The 25,418-nt window shown below is 39.4% G+C and overlaps 1 protein-coding gene across 2 annotated transcripts in view; it reads left to right on the top strand.

The window, feature by feature from the left end:
* The window catches only part of PTCH1 (patched 1), a 77,049-nt gene extending 52,325 nt beyond the window's left edge, over positions 1 to 24,724 (top strand). For both annotated transcript variants that reach the window (XM_021380596.1, XM_021380597.1), the window contains 9 exons: positions 5,724 to 5,866; positions 7,831 to 8,014; positions 9,678 to 9,958; positions 11,429 to 11,566; positions 13,391 to 13,533; positions 16,512 to 16,611; positions 17,994 to 18,248; positions 19,308 to 19,836; positions 21,496 to 24,724. In XM_021380596.1, coding sequence (XP_021236271.1) covers positions 5,724 to 5,866; positions 7,831 to 8,014; positions 9,678 to 9,958; positions 11,429 to 11,566; positions 13,391 to 13,533; positions 16,512 to 16,611; positions 17,994 to 18,248; positions 19,308 to 19,835 — 1,772 coding nt within the window. In that variant the 3' untranslated portion in view covers position 19,836; positions 21,496 to 24,724. The remainder of the gene's footprint in view (positions 1 to 5,723; positions 5,867 to 7,830; positions 8,015 to 9,677; positions 9,959 to 11,428; positions 11,567 to 13,390; positions 13,534 to 16,511; positions 16,612 to 17,993; positions 18,249 to 19,307; positions 19,837 to 21,495) is intronic.

Here is a 25,418-nt window from a genome sequence, read left to right as displayed (position 1 = left end):
ACTACCAGCATTTAGGGGTATTTTCTTCCCTCTGAAAATGTCTTAGGCAATATTGGGAAGGCAGGGGCATCTAAGGGACATGCATAGTAAAATTATCAAGTCTGTTGTGTATATAATACACTGATAGAATCAAGCAGAACAGTCTCAGCTATCAGTTTTATTGTTTTATTTCTATTTTTAAAATATACTGGATCCATTCATTACAGTCTCCTTACTGTAAGTTTTACTTAAAATATTTTTCTCACATAAGTAAGGGAAGGCAATGTCAATGGGAAAAAAATTCAGTACAGCTTACATATTTTGCCAGATTGGAACCTTAAAATACTCTGTAACTTTCTAAGCAAACATCTTTCTGTGTGCTTTTCCAATCTCTCTTATAATGCTGCTGTTTATTTTATTTCTTTTGATTGGACAACCAAAAAATAACCACAACAGGGAAAACAGGTCCCACCCTTGGAACCTGTGAGATAGAAATCTGAGAAGATTGTGTTCAGGATCTTCACATATTAGTGCTGAACTTAAGCAGAATCTGACTGGTAAAATTAGGAAAGATGCCCTTGGATCTGCTACTTTGTTGGCTCCTCGCAGAGAAATGCTGGAGGCTAGCCCACTTGCTGTTGCTCTGGGGTTGCTTGCTTTCTTGTTCCTCCCCTCACAGGCCACCTCTTACCTTCCAGTTTGGATGCTTCTTTCTAATTCTCTCCTCGTGCTAAGGACTTTTCTGTTCTTCACCATCCAATGCCTCCATATCTTCTCTGCGCTGCTTGTACTTGTTCATATATGACCTTTCCACATATCCGCTAGTCTTGAGGGTGTTACTGTTCTCTTATTGCCTTTCTAGTCCACTTTAGCCATCATGTTTTTCTTCCTTACCCTCTGCTGTTCTTCCATTAGAGGAGCTGTGAGTATCCTGGTACCCTGGATGCCAGGAGCTAAAACTCTACACAGGAGTGGTCAGAGACACTCCCATGAAGCCCTGACTTGGGATGGTTCAAGTGGTTGTGCCAGCTCTGTGACAGAAGGCACATTGTTTTGCCTTTTGATCACGCATAGGTTTCAAATTAATCATTATGACTACTGCTTAGTGTTTCGGTCTGTGTCCTTACCCCTTCTTTCTACCTTCCTTAAGACTGGCACAATTAGGATGAAACAGCTAGCTGCTTTGTGAAGACAGGGCTGTCTTGACAGATACTGTATTTACAAAGCAGTGAAGAAGGATACAAAGCATTAACACAGGGGGAAGGTAAACTATTATAGTAAAAACTGTCACTCTTGTCATAGTTAAGGGATTATCTGAAGGTGCAGACACTAATGAACAGAAAGGTATGTGGTCATTACCATCTAGGACTGAAACCAAGGGAGTAAAGAGGAGTGAGAGTGAAAACAGAATTTAGAAGCGGAGTGGAGTTTTATTCTGGATTGAGGGAGTGTCCTTTATGAGATGGGAATAGTTCTGTTACTGCATTTTTACACGCTGAAGAGAACAGGATAATCGAAGTAGGGATGACTTTTTAACTTTTTGTCTAATTCCTTCTGTCTTCACTGGGAATTCACTACTGTGGAGGTTAATGGTTCAAGATGGCCTTCTGACGTTTATGCATTTGTTCAGAAGTTTACAAAATGGACTGAAGCGAAGCAACAGTGTATGAACAAAAGCATTTTTTTTATGAAGACAGGCTTCTTGGTTCAGCTGTATGCTTCTAGTTTCCCTACGGTAGTGCTGTCAGCCTGACACACTTGCTCTTATAGTTTTCCCTGTACTTTTGTTCCTGGTATCCAGTCATATTAACGTATTTTCTGGTACTGAAAATGCAACAGAAGAAAGTTAACACCATTCATTTAAATTGGAAATGTTAATGTTATTTTTGTAAGTAACTGAATGTAAGTGAGGTAGCTTGAATTCCCTGGCAGGTTGTAATTAGGCTTATTTTTGCAAAATGTAATCTTATATTTCATAGTGCCAACTGTTCACATGGGTAAGTAGGAATTCCTTCATCACCCCCTTTTCAGTATCCCACATAATTCTGGAAGATTTCACTTCCTTCTGAACTAGAAAGCAAAAGTCACTGCTGATATGAAAAAGTCCCATATGTAACTTTTTACAAATTCTCTTATTTTTAAAAAACTTCTCTGCAGAAAGGCATCAACAGAAACCTTTCATTAATCTCAATTACCTTTATAGTAGATTAAAAGTTTTAAATCATTGGTGGAAACAATTTATGACAAAAATGCATACATTGCAAGCAGAGTCCCTGCTATTAATTTCAAGGAAATTTTAATAATCAAATTTTGAAATTCTCTGGAAATGAGGCACATGGAAATGAGTGATATCTTGATATTCCTTCCTCAAACTTCCAGTTTCAGCAAGGTTGGTAATAAGATGACCCAAAGTGTAAAGAAATTACACCTTCTAGGAAATAAAGATATAAAAGGGAGTGGAGCTTGAGGGTTGATCAGACTTCTAGGAACAATGAAGGGGCAGAGAGGGGGAGATGTGAAAGAACTGAATTTCCACCTGCTGTAGTAATGCAAAATGTACGTGCCTTTTTTTAACATACCTTGTAACACAGGTTGGTCAAGTTACATGTAGAGTATATTCGGTTTTATACAGTCATAGAATCATAGAATTAGCCAGGTTGAAAAAGACCTACAAGATCATCCAGTCCAACCATCCACCTACCACCAATAACCCCACTAAACCATGTCTCTCAACACTGTATCTAAATGTTTCTTGAACACCTCCAGGGACTGTGACTCAACCACCTCCCTGGGCAGCCCATTCCAGCGCCTGACCACTCTTTCAGAAAAGTAGTGTTTCCTAATGTCCAGCCTAAATCTCCCCTGGCACAACTTGAGGCTATTCCCCCTCGTCCTGTCACTAGTTACAAGAGAGAAGAGGCTGACCCCCAGCTCACTACAATCTCCCTTCAGGTAGTTATAGAGAGTGATAAGGACACCTCTAAGCCTCCTCTTCTCCAGACTGAACAATCCCAGCTCCCTCAGCCGCTCCTCAGTAGGCCTGTGCTCCAGACCTCTCACCAGCTTCATCGCCCTCCTCTGCACATGCTCCAGGGCCTCAATGTCTTTCCTGCAGTGAGGGGCCCAAAACTGGACACAGTACTCAAGGTGGGGCCTCACCAGGGCTGAGTACAGAGGGACTTCCCTACTCCTACTGGCAACACTATTTCTGATACAAGCCAGGATGCCATTGGCCTTCTTGGCCGCCTGGGCACACTGCTGGCTCATGCTCAGCCGAGCATCGACCAATACCCCCAGGTCTGTTTCCTCTACACCACCATCCAGCCACTCTGCCCCAAGCCTGTAGCGTTGCCTGGAGTTGTTGCAGCCAAAGTGCAGGACCCGGCACTTGGTCTTGTTGAATCTCATCCTGTTGGCTTCAGCCCAGAGATCCAGCCTGTCCAGATCTCTCTGCAGGGGCTCTCTACCCCCAGGCAGATCAACACTTCCTGCCAGCTTGGTGTCGCCTGCAAACTTACTGAGGGTGCTCTCAATGCCCTCATCCAGATCATCAATAAAGATATTGAAGAGGACAGGCCCCAGCACAGACCCCTGGGGAACACCGCTCATGACCGGTCGCCAGCTGGATTTAACTCCATTCACCACCACTCTCTGGGCCCGGCCCTCCAGCCAGCTCCTTACCCAGCAGAGAGTGTACCTGTCCAAGCCACGGGCTGCCAGCTTCTCCAGGAGACTACTGTGGGAGACAGTGTCAAAAGCTTTGCTGAAGTCTAGGTAGACCACATCAACAGCCTTTATGTATCAGTTTAGCCCTGTGACAGGACATATTAGTCTGGAAATTCTTCCCCAGATTGGTTAGCATAGCAATTTTTGTGCTCCTGTTACTGAAGGAAACAATTTCTACTGTAACTTAAAAATTAAGCTATTCTTTGGTGGTCTCTCCATTTTTCCCACATGCTTTTTTTCACAGCCTCCTTACTTCCCAAAATCATAATTTACATGATGATTATGATAGCAGAAATGCTCTCACCTAGCCACTTCCTGAGAGACTGAGAATTGAACCGTGTTCAGGAAGGATGGATGTGTATTTCTGCAAGTCTTAAATAGTGCTTACCCCACTCAAAGTGCTCCAGCAAGCAGCACTGTTAAGGGGGCTGTGAAGTTCCTTTGGTGATTTCAGGAGTTCTGCTGGGGAAGCGTCCTCATCCTGGGCAGGTGCCGAGGGGCTGCAGTGGCAGTTTTGGCAGTCCTGTTGTGTCACTTTGTTCCCAGCTTCCTGGATTTACCTGTGGGAGCAATTTTGTAGACAGCCCAAGAGGCAGCCTTCTATGGGAGTGGGGAAAGTTTGTCAAACGTATGAGTACCTAAGCCCCAAGGCAGCGTCAGGCTGTGTTTTCTCTTCCCTCACTCCTATCTCCTTACAACTGTAGCTACCCTATCAGATCTGTACTGATGGTTTTCATTATAGCTCCTCAGTGCAGCTGTGAGGTATGCTGGTGATTCCCCCCACCCCAGCCTTTTCCTTCCCTTCCCTGGACATGCGGTTTGTCCTCTGTTTGCACAGAGCCTCCTTGTACTGGGCTGCGGCTTCCTGTTCTAAATATGATCCAAATTTGTGCCGTGCCACCCCTTAAAGGGTGGCAAAGAGGAAAATAACAGTTGAGACTGAATAGGTGTTGGCTGTGATCTTTACATGTGCTGGCAGCAGATCCCATGACTTGTATTAGCTACACAAGTTGAACAGATGGAACAAATTGACAAAATCGTGTTCACTCATGCTGTGCCTGAGAAGCAGCTGAGTTGCTGTTTGATGTTGAAAGTTTGAGTGTGTTTTTTTTTCCTCTTGTAGTGGAATTTCTGGTTATATCGTATGAGCTGTTGCCTCAGTGCTCTGCAGTAGCCGAGAATGGTTAATGAGAGTGGTGCGTGTCCTCCTCCTCTGCAGCTTAACGCACTTGGCCAGGATTCTGGTGAGGGAAGGGGGAGCATGGAGGGTGTTTTTCTGCCAGATAACGGACTAAGTGGCTCTCTGGTTTTAACTCCAGGGCAGGCAGTGATGTTAAACTAAGGCTGAACTCAGCCTCTTCTGTTTTGGCACCATCCAAGTCAGCTTCATGTTGAGGAGCAATAAATGCAAATGTGGTAGTGGATTTTGAGTGTGATGATTCTGGAATTGTAGTTCATGAAGACAAATGCTTTTTATTCTGGACATCTTTAACACTTCTTCCCATTTTTCTCCAAGCAGAGTGCTTGGTTGCTGTCTCACATATAGCATTGCTCTCAGGCAGTGGTAAGGCTATGGTGAACTCAGGAAAATCTCTGAGGATGCTGGATCTGAGAGTCTTACTTATCCCATATCTCCTCTTTGCAATGAGGTTACTGGTTAATGATGATTGGTAGCTCCAGTGCAGACTGCATCTGTCATTTGTTAACTCAGCTTTGCTGGTCATCACAATGTGAGAATAGTCTTGAGGCTTCTCCCTTGCACCTTCTTGCTTCTCTCAGTTTTTTTCTACACAGAATACAGAATGTGCTAGTGGTACTTCTGCCTCACCACACAATGACTGTGAATGAGGAGCGCAAATCTGGGGGGATGCAAATGGATAATTTTCTTCTTGCTTAAGCTATAGAGCGTCAGAGTTTACAATGAGAAGAGTAATTCTTTCTTCCTACTGAAATTTGTTTCTGATATTGATTTCTTACCTGTTTCTTCTATTTTCTCCTTGCCTCTCTTATCTCTTCAGGACTCCAGGATGCATTTGACAGTGACTGGGAAACTGGGAAAATCACTTATAACAGTTATAAAAACGGATCTGACGATGCTGTTCTGGCTTACAAACTCTTGGTACAAACAGGCAACCGAGCAAAGCCCATTGACATCAGTCAGGTACTGTATCAGAGTCCTCACTGGTTTATACAGGACTGCACAAGTCATCAGGAGTCAGAGGAGATGCAAAGAGCATGTTGTAGTCTCTTCTTCGTCTTTCTGCATTGAAATGTCTGAGTCACACCATACTGCATGGCCTTGCTGACTTTGCTGGATCTATGTGTCATTACTGTCTGGGCTGTGTTGCAAAACCTTCAAAATCAACACTGGGAATGCCTGTCTTTGGTGATAACTGACTGATGTGTTTTGTGCTGCTCCTGTCTCAAACACATTCTGTTTTCACTGCATTTTTTTTGGAGGATACGTAGCTACATACGTGGATGTATGGAGTCTGAACCTACATGAGACACAGAGCCAGTGTTAGTCATAGTGTCTTAAGTGGCATCGTTCCTGATTTGAATCAAATTTTCTTGTAGGATCAACTTTGCTCTGCTTTCTTCTGGGATGTTGCACCTCGTATTTGCTATCACTTCATTAAAAACCTAAATTTTAAAGAAGGTAACTGATGAATGGTAGTATCATATTCTCGTACTGTTGTCATAAATACAGGTATACTGTGGTAGAGCCAGGAATGACAGTTGGCTGAACTTCTGATAAGATTATAACAGCATACAACTACTGTAGACATTGTTAGATGGAAACACTAGGTTTGACTTCTTTAACTAAAATTGTATTTAAATCAGTTTCTTCTTTAAAAAGAAGATATTCTGCAGTAATCTAACTTTTCCTTCCCTTGAATCATTATTGACTCCATGTGCTTTTAGGCAGAGGAATAATGTTTCTAATGAGTTTCTTGTCAGATCTGCTTGTTGTTTTTCTTTCTTTCGCTGGCATTAAAGGTGAAAGATTTTACAGAGTACACTGTTCAAAGTTGCTGTGGTGTGTAAAACACACTACTGTATAGCCACATGCAGCATCCTGTCAGATCTGAATGAAGCTTCAGCAATGAATTTAGGAAATAAAGGGAGTAGAAGAGAAAACCTTCAGTGAGGTTTTGTTTAGCAGTGTGTACCAGGTACACGGTGGAACAAATGTGATTGGACTACAGCTGCTGATATAATTTCCTGTGCCTGGGAGGGAGAAAAGTGTGGTGCACCCAGAGGGGCTGAGCCCTGTACTATGCAGTTCCAAAGACAGCTTGAAGACGTACAGTTGTTGCATATCCTGTAGATTAATTGAATCCAGATCTTTGGAATCCAGCTTTTTTTTTTTTTTTAACAACTGTCACTGTTGTTTTTCATTTCATTAAAAAGACCTGAAACTGGAGCCAGGCCAGAATTTTAAATAAACAAAACAAACAAACAAACAACAATACTTTTAATCCCCAGGGTCCTCTATCAGGGCCCTAGCTGTGGAGTATTTGGCTATAGAACCCTAGAAATGTACCACTGCTGTTTACCCTGCAGATACAGTTGCTCATAGTGACCTGAGTAACAAAGGACGCTCACCTACTCTCTTGACGCTGGGCATTTTCTGAATATATAGGTCATAGAAGGCAAATGTTAGCAAAATTTATACAGATGTTGTTTTATTTTTATAGCTCTCCTCCGTTTACTGGGTGGCATTTCCTTCAGTGTTAACAGCAGAGGTTAACTGCGCACAGACGTGTATAGGGACTTTTGCCAGATTTTCTTCCCTTTCTTGAAAAGTTTCTCCAACTTGGTTGCTTTTCACTTGTGGCTGCAGGCTTTCTGAATTCAGGTTTAATTGCTTCAGTCTATTCTGGAACTATGTGGAGGTTTAGTGGTTATAGTAAATGCTATGTGAGTATTAATTTGTGAATAACCACTGTATTATCACTAGTTTTTTAGATTTCATTGTCAAACAACAGTGATTTTTTGTTGGTTTTGTTTTGGTTTTGTTTTGGTTTGTTTTTGTTTTTTTGTTTTTTGCTGAAAACATTACAGCAAGAGCTCCAAAAGCAAAACTCATTTTGAAAGTCTTCTAACTTTTCCATTTTGCAGTTGACTAAACAGCGTCTGGTGGATGCAGATGGAATCATTAACCCAAATGCTTTCTACATCTACCTGACAGCCTGGGTTAGCAATGACCCTGTGGCCTATGCTGCCTCGCAAGCCAACATCCGGCCTCACCGACCAGAATGGGTGCATGACAAAGCAGACTATATGCCAGAAACAAGGCTAAGAAGTAAGTAACATTTCATCTTAATGTCTTGCAGTTTATACAAGTGCCCATACTCCTCCTTTCAAGGACGAATAACTCTAGTTGGTTGATGCTGTACAGGGCTCAGAAGCATAAACAGAACAATATATTATGTTACTCTGTAGCCTCAAGAGACAAATGCACCATTGCAAATGTGGTACCACTGCAGTGTTTTATCATGTTGAAAAATGAATTTTATAGCAGTTGAAGTTTCACTGGAACAGGTTGCCTAGTGAGATTGTGGATGCCCCCTCTCTGGAGGCATTCAAGGCCAGGCTGGATGGGGCTTTGAGCATCGTGGTCTAGATGGAGGTGTCCCTGCCTGTAGCAGAGAAGTTGGAACTAGATGATCTTAAAGATCCCTAACAAACCAAACCATTCTATGATTCTGTGAAGCTTTAAAAACTGGTAATAAGCATTACTTTTGCTACCTGACAGTTTTGTATGTGAGAGGAACTTGGAAGTTGCTTGAAATTGCTGCCTGTGTCATTGTGAAGTATTAACACTGAGATTATATCGTGTTTGTCTTCAATTCTAAATACCTAAGGGATTCTTACCAAGATAGTTCATATGTCTAATCTTCTAGGACCAATATGGTACAAGACCTACTTAGGTAGGGTAGCAGTCCTATTCTATGCTGTTCATTGTCTTCCTGAGCAGCCAGTTCACATTGGTTTGCTTCAGCTTTGAATGTATTGGAAAGATTGCTAGTTACACGCTAGTGGGGAAGTGGAGAAGGCATGTGGGGGAGGCCTTATGCATTTGGAAATGTGATTGGGTAACAGGCTAGCTGTGCTTCAGTTAATCTGAACCCTAGAGCTTTGTGGCAGTCAGCCAAGTCTTGTCTTAATGAAAATTTATAGTTGAGATTGTAATAGGGCAAATCATGTTTTGCAAGTCAACTGAATGACCCTGCAGGGTCTGGAACACACAACGGCAGTAACAAAATGCTTGTTGTGGAAGCTTTTTTTTTTCATGTGGTACAGTAGACTTAACATTAAGCTCAAAAAGAAGTATGGATAGCTTTGGTATGTCAAATTATTAAAGGATAAAAGGTTATGTGCTTCCTCACTGAACCATTATTTTTATATTAAGGATTTTTTTTCAGTTGTGCAGAAGTAACATTGATTTCTGATTCTGGCTCAGAATAGTCAGTGGAAATCTTAAAAATCAACCAACCTCATTGTATATAATTTTCCTCTGTTTTTTGTGGGTGAACCTCAGTTAATCTCAGGAAAATGACCTCTAATTTCAAAGGAACTGTGCTTGCATAAAATGCGAATAAAATGTTTAGTGTGATGTGATCTTCTATATTATACTGCAGACAGGGGCTTTTGGCTAGATATTCATTAAAACATGCTGTAGCACTGATGAAGACTGAATACATCAAAATCTATCTGTTGCTGTTAAATTCTGTGAAATTGTTTGGGAACCTGATACAGACTATGTTCATCCCCTTGCAATATATGATGAAGTATTGTCATCTTGTGTATTTAGTTTAAAAATCTTTGTTGCTCAAAAGAGGTAAAATTTAAATTTAAAAACTTCAAGCATTATGCTATGGAGAACAAAATGTTTTGTTAATCATGCTCTCTGTCTATCTTCTTCTACCTAAATGAACATTTAAACATTGCTTTTCTTTTCTTAGTTCCAGCAGCTGAGCCCATAGAATATGCTCAGTTTCCTTTCTACCTCAATGGATTGCGTGAGACTTCTGACTTTGTGGAAGCTATTGAGAAAGTGAGATCTATCTGTAATAACTACACCAGCCTCGGGATTGCTAGCTACCCAAATGGTTATCCATTTCTATTCTGGGAGCAGTACATTGGGCTTCGTCACTGGCTCCTCTTATCCATTAGTGTGGTTTTGGCTTGCACGTTTCTGGTGTGTGCCCTCTTCCTCCTAAACCCCTGGACGGCTGGGATCATTGTAAGTTTATTATAAGGGTCTTTTGTTGAAGTCAAATTCCTTTCAGTATAGCTCTTGCTGTAGTCGGGAAGGTTTTGTTTATGTCTGGGCCTCTGGTGGAGTATGTATATTGCATCATTCATTATATATTTATTCAACTTGAGAGGGTAGGGTTCACACTAAAGGTACAAACCTTAATAACCTTAATCCTTTGGCCACCTTTTTTGCAGTTTTAAATGTTTCTTATTAAGATATATAAACTTTTGCCCCTGCTTAAGTGCATATTAACGTGAGAAGTGAAGACATAGAGGAAAATAGAGAATTATGTTGAAGTTATTTCTATTTATTTATTCTTTCTCCTCTTTTATCAGACAGTGTTAGTTCTCAAGGCAGTTGCTTGTGACTAACTTACCTGTAAATTTTCCTACTGATTTCTGAATGCAGTTTTTTTGGAAAAACTGAAATGGTTAGGTTGTACAGTGCATAATGTGGAGGGAGTGCAACTAGGCTATTGATGAGAAAGAGTCATAAAATTCTAAACTGAAGAGAATACTCCGGCGTGCTTTTTGAAAGGCACCTTAAGTCTCACAGTAAACATTCAAGTTAAATTGAATGATGAGGCTCCTATGTTTAAAATTCCATAAACTATTGTATGGTTTATAAAATTCTTGAAGTAGAAAAGCGTAAAATGGTTACTGGTTTTTGTAATGTACGTTTATACGACAGGTATGTTAAAAGATAAATGTTTAGTCTAGAATATTTTTCATAGCACTTAATCAAGCAATTTATGTTATTATTCTTGATTGATTAACTTACAAAATCAATTATTGTAGTGCGTACTTTTTTCCCTTAGAAAAAAAGGGTTTTTTTTGGAGCCCACAACTTGTATGTCATTTTTTTTCTTGCTCAGCTTTGGAAACTTTAAAGTTGATTCTATGAATTTCGTCCCCTTCCTTTTCCTCATTTTTTTTTACAAGATAGATGAAAGAAAAATAAAACTTTTCCTCAGATGTAGCTGTTTGCTTTGTTCACATCAATCTCTCCAAGTATCTTAAGAGCTCAAAGCCCCTCTGTAACCTGAGAGTCATCAGCTGATTATACCATTCACTTTCTTATAGGCTTTAAGCCTTTGAAGAGTCATGCTTACATTTACAGTTCTACAAAAAAGTGTTCCAGTGCAGGTAGTTGAAAGTTACTTTTTAAAAAATGATGTCAGAAAAACAGGTGAGAAAAAAAATGTGTGCTTTGATAAGTATCCATCAAAAAAATAAGTTTTCAGATCGCTGGTAAATTGTAATCAACAGAAAATTGATGCTTGGTCTACTAATTTAGGAGTATAGTTTAAACCAGCTCTTCAGCAAATCTGAGCATAATGACACGTAGGATTGCTTTGAGGGGTACATTTTACAGTCAAAAAGTTGTTCTAAAGTATCTTTCTCTTCATTTGTATTGAGTATGAGAAATTACTAATAGCTGTTTGAAATTATCTAGGTGGTGGTGCTGGCTCTGATGACTGTGGAGCTGTTTGGCATGATGGGTCTAATTGGAATAAAACTAAGTGCAGTGCCTGTGGTTATCCTGATTGCATCTGTTGGAATTGGTGTGGAGTTCACTGTTCATGTTGCTTTGGTATGTAAAACATTTTTGTACTGTTTTAAAATAAAATGATGACTATCTTCTAATCACAAATTCTTACTTATTTTTGTTAAATCAGTGATGTGATTCTCAGAAGAAAATCAGTCACAAGCTTCAGGCATTTTGTGGCATTTGTGTTGTCTGAAAGAATTGAGTTGATTTTGATGAAATTGTTCCTAGCTACTGTGGTTATGGTCAAGCATAAGTGTGTTGTATCTAGCTGTTTGAGTGATACAAAAATGTAGACGAAGGAGAGCTCTTAATGTACATTATTTCAGACTAGACTCTCTTAGCCACTGTCTGCAGTGTGACTGTTGTTGCCGCTGTGCTTTGTAGCTGTTTGCTCCCTCTTGTGTGTACATTTTGTTTCTTGTGGAACAGAAGCCTTTGAAAGGAGGTTTTCAGAATCACATAATGTTGTTTAATGTCTCCAAACCACTAAAATGCAAATGGATTTGAGTTCATTTTCCACATGAAAAAGCTGCAGCTTGTTTTCAGAACTCACTAATGCATATCAAGCACACAATCTGTAGGAAAATGTTTTTCCAGCGTAATGAGGGAAGTTCTTTATCTATTTTATATATGAGAATGTAAAATATCCTTGATACATTAATTTTCATTCCAGAGACCACTGTTAATCCAATACTAAAGATTAATGTTGCATGTTTTGGCTTCCAATGGAAATGAGGGTTGGAAATCTCTCTCTGTATGTATGAGTACTCATCTTTGATCTGCCTGTCCCACCAAATAACTTTTTCATGTGTTGACTGATTTCAGCCACAATTTGTCAGGCAAGTGAAAAAAAAAGGTTTTGGAGAAGAGAGACTTAAATACGAGGACCAAGAGGAAGATAACTGCATGAGCTCATATGTTAGCAGGTGATAGAGAATTCCCCTAAGAAAGAGCATTTGCAGATCACAAGAAGAGTATCACTTAGGTTGCTTTCTTCTTAAACTGTTAAGTGATACAATGAGAAGAGTAGTTGATAAGAAAAAACACCATTTGAGGTTTCCTGGTACAGCTTGTTGAATAAGCAGTCTGAGGGAAAAAGACAGTCATTTCATGAGTTGTAGTGTCTCAGATAGTACAGTGTTTGGTATTATTCCTAAGGCTGCTAGCTTTCAAGTAGTAAAAGATAGAAGAGGCATTCATTCTGAGTGTTACAGCAGCACACAGCCCGTAGAACTGCTTTATAACAATTGTGCTGAATACATTGGCAGCTTTCTGTCATTTGGGAATCATGTTGGTCTGGATGTCCAGACATGTGCAAAGAAATGCACTTACCAATGGACACTTCTTTGTAAAGTGACAGAAAGACTTGATGCTACTACTGAGAATGTGTGCATGAAATTGCAGGCTACTGGTCCATGATTAGTGACAAGTGGGTAGGAAAACCAGAATCAGTGTTGACTATTTTAAAAGCAAACTTCCCACTATAGTAATGGAAGCCATGACTCTTCAAGACTGAGAGGAGTAGCTGTGTGATTTTTACACATAAAGTATGGACTGAATTATTTCCAGGAAGAAATAAGCAAAGCTGACAACTTGAAAAGTCAACTAGTGCAAGTGAACAGAATTGTTTTTGAAACTATTACTGTATCTCTGACTGTTTAATCAGTGCTTACTTTGGTTGTGTGACTTCAGCAGCAGCTGTGTGCTGCAGATTCAGGCTGTGTCTGGAAGGTTAGCCAGCTATAGAGATATTTTCATACACTGTAGACTGAAGTAATTAGCTGGCAAAAAACTCCATACTATGAGAAAAGCTGTTTGACGTGTTGTATGTATATGTGTAATTAAATGAACATCACTGTTTTATAGGCATTTTTAACTGCCATAGGAGATAAGAACCATAGGGCTGTCCTTGCATTGGAACATATGTTTGCACCAGTGTTGGATGGAGCCGTGTCCACACTACTTGGAGTGTTAATGCTTGCAGGATCAGAGTTTGATTTTATTGTCAGGTAAAGCATTTGTGTGTTTCTTGACTTCTCTTTTTAGAATAAAAATAAGCATGCTTTTAATATTTGATCATTTCAGTGTATCTGCCCTTTTATTGCTATGCATGGTGTATCAAGCATGCTTGCATCATGGTCCTGCTTTCGTTCTGTTTTACTAACTCCTTGTTGTGTGCTAGACCTAGTAGTTTTGGCATTGCTTATATTAAAACTGTTCCATGGAAATTTTACTCCCGGCATGAAAGGAAACAAAATTGGCTCCTCTTTAGCAAAGCTGGCTAATCATGGATTTCAATCAGTTCAAAACAGCTGGTACTGTCCAGTATTAGCTGGGTTTGACATTTAACTTTTAAGTGGTCCAGATGACTTGTATGCATAAAAATTTGTGTTGAAAGGACGCATGAACTTACAAATGTGCTGCAACTGTGCTGCAAGTGATACTCTCTGAGCCATCTCTTCCTGTTTTATATGACAGGTTTACAACAATGCAGAAAGTAGGGAGAGAGAAAGAAAGCTCTGGTTGGGAGCTAGGGAACCATAAGCATGACCACAGAACTTCATATTAAAATCTTGTAAAGCAAAGCCTGAAAGCTCTTCTGTTTAGAACTACAGGTGAACTGTTTCTTGTGGATTTAATTAAGAATGTGAGTTTGTCATGTATGAGAGGAGAGTAAGTTTGGGGGAATTTGAGAAGTCCAGTGAAATAGACTCCATTCTATTCCAAATAGCTCTGTAAAATGGGTAATCTTAGCAGCAGGTTCTTTTTGGCAAACTGCAGCATGCAAAAAAACCCAAGCCCTAAAACAGGGGTGAGGCGAATAAAAGTTCTCTGAAAGGTGGCTTAACCACTTAGGTAGATGGAAGCTGGATAGATGACTAGACTTCACTGACATCCACTTAACAACAGCAGCAAAATGTCAGAGGCAGAAACTGGGAGAATAGTTGTTAAATCTCATGAAGATTTTTTTATTTATGTTTGTAAGATCTGAAGAAAGCATGACAGTAGAAAGTTTCCCATTGGACCTCATGAAACCTTCACGGAGATAATTATTTCATAGATACTGCTCTCCTGAGATAGAAATTTTATTTATTTATTTATTTGGGGGTTTTTTTGAGATCAGGATCTTCATGTTTTATTTTATTGATGTTGAAGAAATAAGGTAGAATTATTCTTTTAGGGCCTGATCTTGTAGGAGATGGAATGCTTTGACGTATAGTTTGCTATCAGATTTAACCTAAATATACAGGGGTACATTTGGTATTCTACTTTCCCATTTAACAGACTAGATTTTGGCAAGCATATTTTTGTGTCATAGCAAATAGATGATTGTGGCAGCCATTCGCACCAAATTTGGATTAGATACTCTCTTCGTATATAAAATGAGCCTTTCAACTTCTCAACTTACATTATTTTACTCTTTTTGGCCATCAGTTTCTCATTTTCTAGCACAATCTGACTTTAGATTGCCCTATTTTAAAAATACAGTAAAATAAACTATCAGAGCCCAAGTATTGTTATAGTAGGTGAAGAAGATTCCAAACTTCCGGAAAGGGATGGATTAGTCCAACAATGTGGAAGATTAAGTAAATTAACAGACGTTGTATACACCAAGTGGTCAGAGCTAAAATCCTCCTGTTTATCCTAGTGTTAGATGGATGAGATGCAAATGTTTTTAATGTCTGTTGTTGATTTCTGTCCCAGTATAAAGTTCTGATGGTTTATGTTAGTAGAGTAGATTGGTTTGCTGATTTTTGCTAATGCAGATCAGAAATTCCAAAATGTTTACAATAGCAGGATATTTGTAGTTTTACTGGAGTCTGATATATTTGATCAGATATGGAAATAAGGGGGCAGTAAAGTTTGTTGCCAGGTAGACAATGTTATCAGCAGACCCATTAGTAACAAACTTGCCCTCCGTTCTTCTCCTACCTCTTCTCCTCCAGGAATTTACCAAGACCCCGTCCTTGAAATCATTAGTTACAACACAGCCTTAAGTTTAGTCTGAGCCCCAGCTGTGCCGAATACCAACTAGCAAGGCTTTCCTTTTACTGACAGGTTTACCTTGGTATTCATGAAGGATCCCAGACCTTAGCCCTCAGTGATGGGAAAGGACAACCACTTGTGCACTTCCTTCTTCTTCCACAGTATTTCAGCCTTTATGTTTGAACTGGCTGACGCAAAACAAGAGTATTCAGAGATGCTAAATTGTTCAACAAAAGGTTAGCCTGCAATGCAGCTCTGCCATTGTGGAGTGCTCTTAGTCAGTACAATGCTGAAGCTCACTATAGAATGGGCAGCATTTTCTTTGCAGAAAGTGGGTTCCTGTATTGTAAGAAGGTTGCAATTTGAGCAGTTTGGTAAAACTGGAACTCACAGAATTCTAGGCAGAAAGTTGTGATTAATGAACAGCAAGGGAAAGCCTTACCTGATACACTAGAGATTTAATTAGAGATTTCTGCTGTAAGATGCAGAAGCATTTCACAGTGGATTAGCTGCTGCAAGAAGAGGAGTTCTTTTCTTTCTAGGCTAAATTGTTTAAATTCTACACCCTTCACTTCATTTGTTTGCTTCTGCTGGGTTTTCACTAATGGGGGCCCCTTTTCATTGTATTTGTGCTTTCAGTTCATTCAGCTATTCACTGCACATTCCATATTTTTGTGTAACACATTCATAAATAACATTGCAAACTTGCAGATTCTGAGAAATTAACAAATGTAATTTTTTTCTTTCCTTCATGAACTAATACTTTTGGTTGTGGAATGTAGCTTATCTAATTCAAAAGGTAAAAAAAAACAAAACAAAAAACCAACACTATATCTATGCATAGAAAATGATATAATTATTTAGTACAATATGAAAAATACTTGAAATTCAATTTAATGTATCTATTATCCTAATATACTCAGGAGTTGTTTGTAATCTCTTATTACTAACAAGATTTGTGGCTTCTCTCTCCTCCCCAATCCCTTAAACCTCACTTCAGGTATTTCTTTGCTGTTTTGGCGATCTTAACCATTCTGGGAGTTCTCAATGGATTGGTGCTGCTTCCTGTTCTTCTTTCATTCTTTGGACCGTATCCTGAGGTCAGTAAAACTAACAGTGAACAAAAGAAATAATAACATTGTCTTTGCACCCACACCTTCCAGGTCCACTCCTCTTTTCTAGAAACTTTTTATTTTTTGCATTTTCTTGGATTTTTAAATGTTTAAGATTCTTACTCTAGTTTTATTTAAAACCTGTATTAAATTTGCTATATTTATTTATTTATTTGATTTTCTTCTACTTAGATTTTTGAATTATGTTGTTTTTTAACTATTAAAACTATTTTTTTTAACTATTGTTTTAGAGGTGGACAGCAAGCTAGGTACAAATGTAGGTTTAAGTACACTTTTAAAAGCGCAGTGTGAGTGTTAGTCTGTAAAATTAGACCTTTTCCCAGTATTTCACAGAAGACCATTCCTTTTGTTACATACACCTTCTCCTTTCTTACCTCACTGCCTCTCTTGCATTCCTCAAAATATTTAACTGAGGAGACCACCAAGAAGGCCTGTGTGAGCCAGCATACACCAGTGGTGGTCCACAGACCACACCTTTATAACCATGAGGAGAAGTATGCCAAAAGGCTCCCCTGTCCCTGCGATAGACTCTTGGCTCAGGCAAAGTTCTTAACAGGCTGATGGTTTCACTTACATGTCGATGACTTCACAGTAGGAAGCCGAAATCCAGAAAAACAAACAAACAAACAAAAAACCCAATATGTATTATTTGATTGTTATTACCTGCACTATACTTAACACAGTTACTGTGTTACATATAGGAGACTTTATTATGCATTAGTAGAAGTATGCTGTGCTTTGTGGGTCTGTATATGAGTGTTTATAAAAGTAGGACATGATTTAGGTATATAGCAGTAGTAACTCTTGACATGTTTGTTTTGTATTAGTAAAACATTCTTGACAATATTGTGACATTTCTCTACTTCATAACAGATAGTTGGTATCTTATTCAAACAGCGTCTACGTACATATTATTGTAATTGTGTTAATATTATTTATGTATTTGTCTCAGTTTGCAAGTAGCCACTGAACCAAACTATACGTACATGTTTGAGGTCATTTATGAAATCACTCAATATATTCTGAAGGGAGGGGGAAGCCCATGTATTATTTATATATCTGTAAGTGTAAATGCATTTACATGAGCATATACATACTGAGATAATACTTAGAAAAATCTGTGTAATCCTTTTTACGTGCATATCCGCAAAAGAAGATCTTGTCTTTCTTTCATGCATTTTCTTCAGTTTAGTAGAAATATTCATCAGGAATCTGGTGCTAAGGTTCTTACAGCATTGTAGGGTATCCTTCGCAGAAGAACATTTGTGTCAAGCAATAATGATTAAGAGGGCAATGTTAATTGTATGTTACTGAATACTTGTAATTATATATAGCGTTGTCATCATCAGGTTTCTCCAGCCAGTGGCCAAAACAGATTACCTACACCATCTCCTGAGCCACCTCCCAGCATTGTGAGGTTTGCATTGCCACCTGGGCGCACAAATAATGGGTCAGATTCCTCTGATTCAGAGTACAGCTCTCAAACCACAGTGTCAGGCATCAGTGAAGAGCTCCATCATTATGAGGCCACCCAAAGCCCTGGGGTACCAGTCCATCAAGTAGTAGTGGAAGCCACTGAGAATCCTGTCTTTGCCAGATCCACTGTAAGTATCTCACAAGTTGACTGCTGGAAGGGCAAGAATGTTTGAGAATTTTTATTTAAATCTGTTTTTGTTTTTTTTTCAAAGAGTGTTTCATGTTTCTAGCTAATTATGCTTCATGACTTTGTGCCAAAACCTAGAGCACATGTAAATGGGGTGAAGGCTTTTCTTGAGAATCAAGTTGGGTATGAGATGATAGTACAAAGGTGAGGTCTTCAGCATGCATAGTTGCTATTACATCATTTTGGCAACAACCACAGGAGAGAGCTCTCAGTCTGTTTGATGACTGTCCGACATGACATGTTAGAGAGTCAGAAGAGATTAACAGATTCAAACCTCTTCCACATAGCCCCTTCTGGATCACCATCTCATATACCTCTTTCTGACAGCAAGCTTTGGGAAGAAAGATTGATAGAGTCCAGAAGAAAGCAGTTGCATTCAGAGTTGTACCAAATCTTGGCGCCTGTTACATCTTGCTACTAGGTTGGCATAACTACAGTTTCAAAGGAAAGTGAAAAAACTCTCGTCTCCTACCCCTGCTGATGCTGCATGCTGAGCAGCAATGTGGATCTGTTTTTGTTCAGCAGAGGCCTAGAAATAGGTACAAGCAGAGCCACATTTGAAGTTAGTCACGGTTTATTGACTGATGTGGCTGCTATACTTCACGCTTTTTACAGAAATCAGAAAACAGACTCCTACAGTCTATACAAACTGCCCTACTAACATCCTGTGTATATACCCTGCATGGAATAGAGGCTTTTCAAAATGCCTGCACTTCTGCTTGCTGAATCACTTAAGATGAAGTGCTTGTTATCCATTCTTTTGAAAACATGGTTCAGTATGTAGGAAGCTTATAATATTTTCAGCTGCAGTCCTGCACTTCTGTGATATTGTGCTTTCCAGGTTTTTATAACTTCAGACAAAAGCTATTTGGAAAAATCAACGGTTATAACATTCCAGAATATTACCTTTGTAAAGTCAGAGCCTAGAATAAAATGTAGGAGAGTATAGCGTTTGTTGTCCTTGCTTTGACAGCAGCATAACTGTACATCTGTCTTTCAGGTGATACAGCCAGAGACAAGGCATCAGTCAAGTCCCAGATTGCAATCAAATCCAGAGGCTGGCACACAGCAGGTGTGGCGTCAGGGCAGACAACCCAAACAGGAAGTGAGGGAAGGACGGCGACCACCTCCTTACCGCCCTCGCAGGGACGCTTTTGAAATTTCTACTGAAGGGCATTCAGGACCTAGCAATAAGGATCGCTTGAGCCACAGGGCTCATTCTCATAACATGAGAAGCCCAGCATTTGGTGCCATGGGTGTTTCAGGATCAGCGTACTGCCAGCCTATCACTACTGTGACTGCCTCAGCTTCAGTCACTGTTGCTGTTCACCCTGCTGTGCCCAGCCACAACTCTCGCGGAGGGAGATTTCCATCCTGTGAAGGATACCATAAAGATGACCAGAGGATGTTTGAGGACCCCCATGTGCCTTTTAATGTGCGGTGTGAAAGAAGAAATTCTAAAGTAGAAGTGATAGAGCTTCAGGATGTTGAATGTGAGGAGAGGACAGCTGGCCGAAGCTCAGAATAAGGTGAGCTTTTCTTTCTGATCTATGAGATTTGCCTGTGTCAGCAATGATGTGCAAAAGAAAGGGACAAGATAAAACTTCTCTGGAAGACCTTTACATAAGTTTGCTTCTTGGTTCCTCATCGTCTTAAATCTGCTGACTGTGAACACATTTCATGTTGCACTAGATGACGTTGCATATTACAGCACTAGCAATGTATAGGTTGTCCATAAATTAACTATTTCCAAGCTCTTTGCAAAGTGAATACATGTGGTGCAGTCCCAGTTTACTATATGAGGAGAATGAAGCATATTGTGTTATGTGTTCTGAGCTATGTGATTGCATTTGCTGTTGATAGATTCTGTCCTCTGATTACTGAATTGAGCACCTTCTACATCATACTGAATGACATAGTCTAGGAGAGTGTAAAATTGCCAACTACTTTAAGAGTCATCTCCTGAAGAAAATTCAGTGAAAGATCCTGAAGACTGTAGTGAGGACTGAATCCATCGGGCTGGTCTGAATGAGGGAGAGGGGAAGGCCTCACCTTGCCCAGTGCACTGCTGAGCTGTGGGGTATCCCCTGAACTGTGTTCAGAGACCTGCCCAGCTTGTTCACAGCTTGGAGGAGTCCTTGGGCCAAGCTCTACATCTTGCTGAGGTGGCTGCAGAGACTATCACAGATTTGCGTAGATAACCTCTGTCCTGATGTTGTAGGACATCTAGTGTGTTCCTGTGAGAAAACGTTCTCCTGTTTCACCCAAGAATTTGTGTGACTTGAAATGGGAATCATTGTCCTTGTTTAAGTTAGCAATAGAATGTTGCAGGTAATAGTGCTGTTTAGAAGAGATATTTTAGCAGATCTTTTGGGGGAAAAAACTGTTTATTTTTGTGAAAATGTTCCACTAATCTCACAGGGAGAGCTTTGAAGAGGATAAATGAATTAAGTTTTTACCCTGAAAGCTTTTTGGAGCTTTTGTCTTGAAAACCGTTTCCCACTATTTTAACTCAATTTCTCTGTTTTCAAGTGAAGAGGAAGTGTAAAATTGTTTCTTAGCTATGGATCCATATTGTCTCTCTTTCTTTTGTAGAGCTTTTGAGGGGCAGACACCAAGTGTGACCAGAGCAAGCCATTTTATTTTGGCTGTAGAACTACTCTATGCACGCACTCATATATATGGAGAATTTTGGTGAAAATTTTTGATGACTTGTGATACAGTTGCTTTCGGATGATTATAGAGCTTCTTTCCAAGCATCTCAATGTGCAAGTAGTCCTGAATGCCTTTAGCCTCACAGTCTAGAAATATTGCAAGTAATAGTATTGGATAAGGAAGTACTTGGGCTCAGCTTTTACTAGTTTAACTGCAATCTGAGTTTTAGCTGTACCCAGTGTCTGTTATAGCTTATCACTCCTTGAAGTGGCCATTGGTTTTGACTGAGTTTGTGGCAGGAATCTAAATCTGGGCACTCACAAATGAAAGCGTGTGCATTTTTTAATTGGTATTGGTCTTTCTTTACCAGGAAGATCATGTCTGAGGTGAAAGAAAAGCGTACATTTCCTGACTGCTAATTGTAACTACAAGAATCATGAAGCAAGTCTTGGATTAGCTTGATTTGTTTGGTTTTCTTGAGCTGTAATGGATGTTTATTTGTTGTTTTTTTTTTTCCTCTTTTATTTTTAAAGGATGGTAACTGAAGCAAAGAGGAGGCCAAAGATTGAAAACTATGTTTCCAGAACTGCTTGAAGAGAACTGCTCAACATTGTAGAAAAGGACATGCTGCATCAGGACAACAGTTTACCGTTACTGTAACCTATTGTATTATTTTGTTAAATATTTCTTTAAGTATTTAAAAGATGTACACATATGTAATATACAAGAAAACAATGTAAAGTAGTATAATCTGGAGTCATTTGGCTCCAGACAATAGAGTGGGGACATTATCATTCATGCTCTGTACTTATTGTACATTGATCTCTGTGCCACAACTAAGCTTAATCTAGTTCTAAATTTCAGCATAAGTTGCTGCTGCTTAAATATTGTATAATTTACTTGTATAATTCTATGCAAATATTGCTTATGTAATAGGACTTTTTTTGTAAAGGTACATGTCTGTTTAAAATATTTTAAATCTGCGTATCACAACCCTGTGGTAGTATGAAATGTTACTGTTAACTTTCAAACACGCTATGCGTGGTAATTTTTAAAATAAGCAGATATGAAGAAAAGCGCATTAATCTTGGAGGCTTAAATAGATTTAGCTATGTGCAGGTTTTGTATTGCTGTATGTATTGATATGTGCATCTGGAACTGTACATGCCTGCATATGTATGTTCCTTGTGTACTGTAGTTTCTCTTTTACTGTATGGTAACCCTTGGTGGGCTTATAAACCCACTGATGCTGATGTGAGTCTGCCTTTCCCTCTTAGCAGGCAGTAGTGAAAACTGCATTGGTGCTTACTACCGTGTACCATAGACTGCCATCATCAAAGGCCCAAGATAAAGTGGAAGAGAAGACAGGGAGTCAGGGTTTGGGATTGTGGTTCCACTTCCCACACTATGAATGACTTGGTTCACATGACTTCGGTCAAGTCATGTAACTGCCCTGTGCCTCAGTTTCTCATTCTGTAAAATGGGTGTAATTATACTTACCTACCTCCCAGGAGAGTTATGAGGCTTAATTACTGTTCATGAAGTGCTTTGATGTTCTTGTGAAAGATGTCAGGTAAGTGCAAGAACTATGACCATTATTTTGTCACTTCCAAAGGTGCTGGATATTGAGAGGTGCTGGTGGTTATAGAAATTCCATGAACTGTATCTTGATGTTGATACTGTTAACTATGAGTGGCATTAGAAGCTGAATAATGGAGTTGTCTGATGGGGAGCCACAGCTCAGTTTTGTCCTTACAGCATTCAAAGCAGTATCTTCTGTCACCTTATTTTCATGGCAGGAAGGAAGTTAATAGTAAGCGATAAAAATCAAATGGAAGGATAAAAAAGTATATAAAAATCTTCTGTTTTCACTTATTAAGTATAAATGGCTTTCTATTGGGTCCAGGGCTGTAATTAATGACACACAAAGCCTGGGTTGTTCTTTTCTCTGTTGTTTGTGTTTTCCCATGCTGCATTGGCACTTTTAATTAAAACAGCTTAATGGGGATCTCTTTGCAAAACTAATTTAGCTTTTTGTATTATTATTTTTTAACTAAAGATGGATTGCTGCAGGTGAAGGGTCTGAAAAAAACGCTACAATATGTGTTCTGGTTGGAAAGAAACTCTAAGAATGGAGAACTTTAGTTTAAAATATGAGAAGTTTTCATTTTCTGTCATCCACCTTCTCCATCTGTTTTTCTGCCCTTTAACGAGCTGTTTTTTTAGAGCAAGTAGAAATGCAAATGTGTGTTCAGAGCCAAATAAACATGGGCAGCATTCAGTTTCTGAATGCAGTACTGGTGAGGCTTTTCTGTAAGCATGGTGCCTGAACGGCAGCGGCTGTTTCTTGGATGGGAAAGGGTATTTCTCCAGTGACTTCAGGGAGTCTTATCTTTGCCCACAGACCTTCCTAGCGCAGCAAATGGGGATAACTAGAATGCACAAGTTTCCATGCCTTTTTTGCTCACTTGAAAACACTTTGATATGAGGCACTTGTTTACAGATCTCCAATGTGAACACTCAAATTGCAGGTGAGAGCCTGGTATTGTTCCCATGATACATAAGCTACTGTTTCAATGTATACTAAGGGTTAATGTCGCAACTGCCTACTGGTCCAGTTCACTGTCTAGCCTGAAAAGCCTTAATGACAAAAAGATGAGGGGCCCTAATTTATCACAAGCAGCATAGTGACCTCAGATCATAAAAACTCTGCAACAAAACTGTATGATACTAATTGGAAGCTGCCTTCAACTGCCAAGTGTGTGTGCTCCTGTGTCAGAGGTCAGCAGGGCTCCCACTGACACCACTGCTGCCTGGCTGCAGGGCCGAGGCATTGCTCCCTCCTCCTCCTCCTCCTCCGGGCAGCGGTGGCTGGGAAGGGGCCAGGAGAGCGCAGTGTCTCTACCTGCCCTGGCCCCTTCCTCCTCCCACGTGCCTGTACCTGAAAAGCTGCCTGCTGCCCCTGCGCAGTGTGTGCCTTCTTCCCAACAGCGATCACATTGGCCAAAGTTGAACTCAGTGGCTGGCAACCTTTGTTTGGGTTTTGTTTTTTAACGTTTTTAATCGTGGGTGATATTTATATTTTTGTATCATAAGAATGTTTTCTTACAGTATTTGTCATGCCAGTTTATAACAAACAAAATGCAGGGATTTTATTTCTATTGGAAACACTATTACAACTATGTTTTTACTTTTTAATGGATTTTTATTTGTATAGAGTGCTTACTAATGTTAAATAGGAAAGAATATATAACATTTACATTAAGGACTCTTTGTAGCTTTTAGCGTAAGGAGTTAAAAGGAAAAAAATATTCAAACTGGGTCTCATTGCCTGCCTGTTTTGGTAGGAGTGGGTTTGTGTCATTTCAGTTACAAAGATAAAATTATGCCATATAATTTATTTATATGAAAATTTATTTTTGTAGTGTACATAGTAGTCATCAAGTCTTTTGACAGAAGTATATTTTTAAAGAGTTATATGTAATGATGATACCATTATGTTTTGGAACACTGCTGAGATGTGATTACAGTGCACACTTTTCCTTGTAAACCCCCTAACAGAAAAGAAAGTGTTTTAACAGTGTTAAGAGAGAGAGAGTGAATATTCATACAATTCTGAACTGTGTTTTAGTTACCATTTGTGATCTAGTTTGGCTCTCATTTTAAACTTGGAATGGAAACTGTACAAACTCTCTAAATATTAATGTTCAAACACTGATAGAAATTCTAACATGAATAAAAACTATTATGATTTACTGGTTATGGACGTGGTTGTTTTATAGAACGCTTTTTTATGGAGTAGTCAACAGTGCAGATGCAATCACGCAATTATGCTGATTTGAAGCATGGATTTGGGATATTTTAGTATTCGGGATGTTTAGGAGACCCAGATTCGGCCCATTTTGGAACCAGAGCCAATTCTAAAATTGTGTCTAAAATTATGCCTATCTGTTGATTCTGTTGCTCTGTCTGTGTTAGGAGGATGTGGTTAGGACTGGATTACACATTTCATTTTCATTCTGAGGAAAACATTTTATATAAACATTCAAAACAAGTAAAGCAATCTATGCTTGGATTTTGGGGGGTTAAAAATAGGAGAAAGTTTTTCGGCCTTTCTGTTCTCTGGTTTGTTTTTTAAACAGTATTAGGGAAATAAGCTGCTTTTCCCGCCTTTATGGAACATCAACAACACTAGAGTTCTAAAAACTGCAGCACTCCTGAAGACAGGAGGTTTAAGGAGTATGCAAGCATGTGCAAGCCAGAGTGTGTTCCCTGAGCCCAGGCAAGCCCTGCGTTTCTGTCTGAAGTCACTTGTTCCCTAATCCCCTGTGTGGTTTGTCATGTGCAAGCACACACTGCCATGCCAGAGCGCCACAGAGGCAGCAGTCCTCTGCTTTGTCCTATAACCCCTATGTACATTAATCATAAGTCTTCTACATTTTTCATAAAAAAAAGC

Source organism: Numida meleagris, chromosome Z (genome assembly GCF_002078875.1).
Source record: "Numida meleagris isolate 19003 breed g44 Domestic line chromosome Z, NumMel1.0, whole genome shotgun sequence".
NCBI classification, from domain to species: Eukaryota; Metazoa; Chordata; class Aves; order Galliformes; family Numididae; genus Numida; species Numida meleagris.
This window is presented reverse-complemented; position numbering and strand designations above follow the sequence as displayed.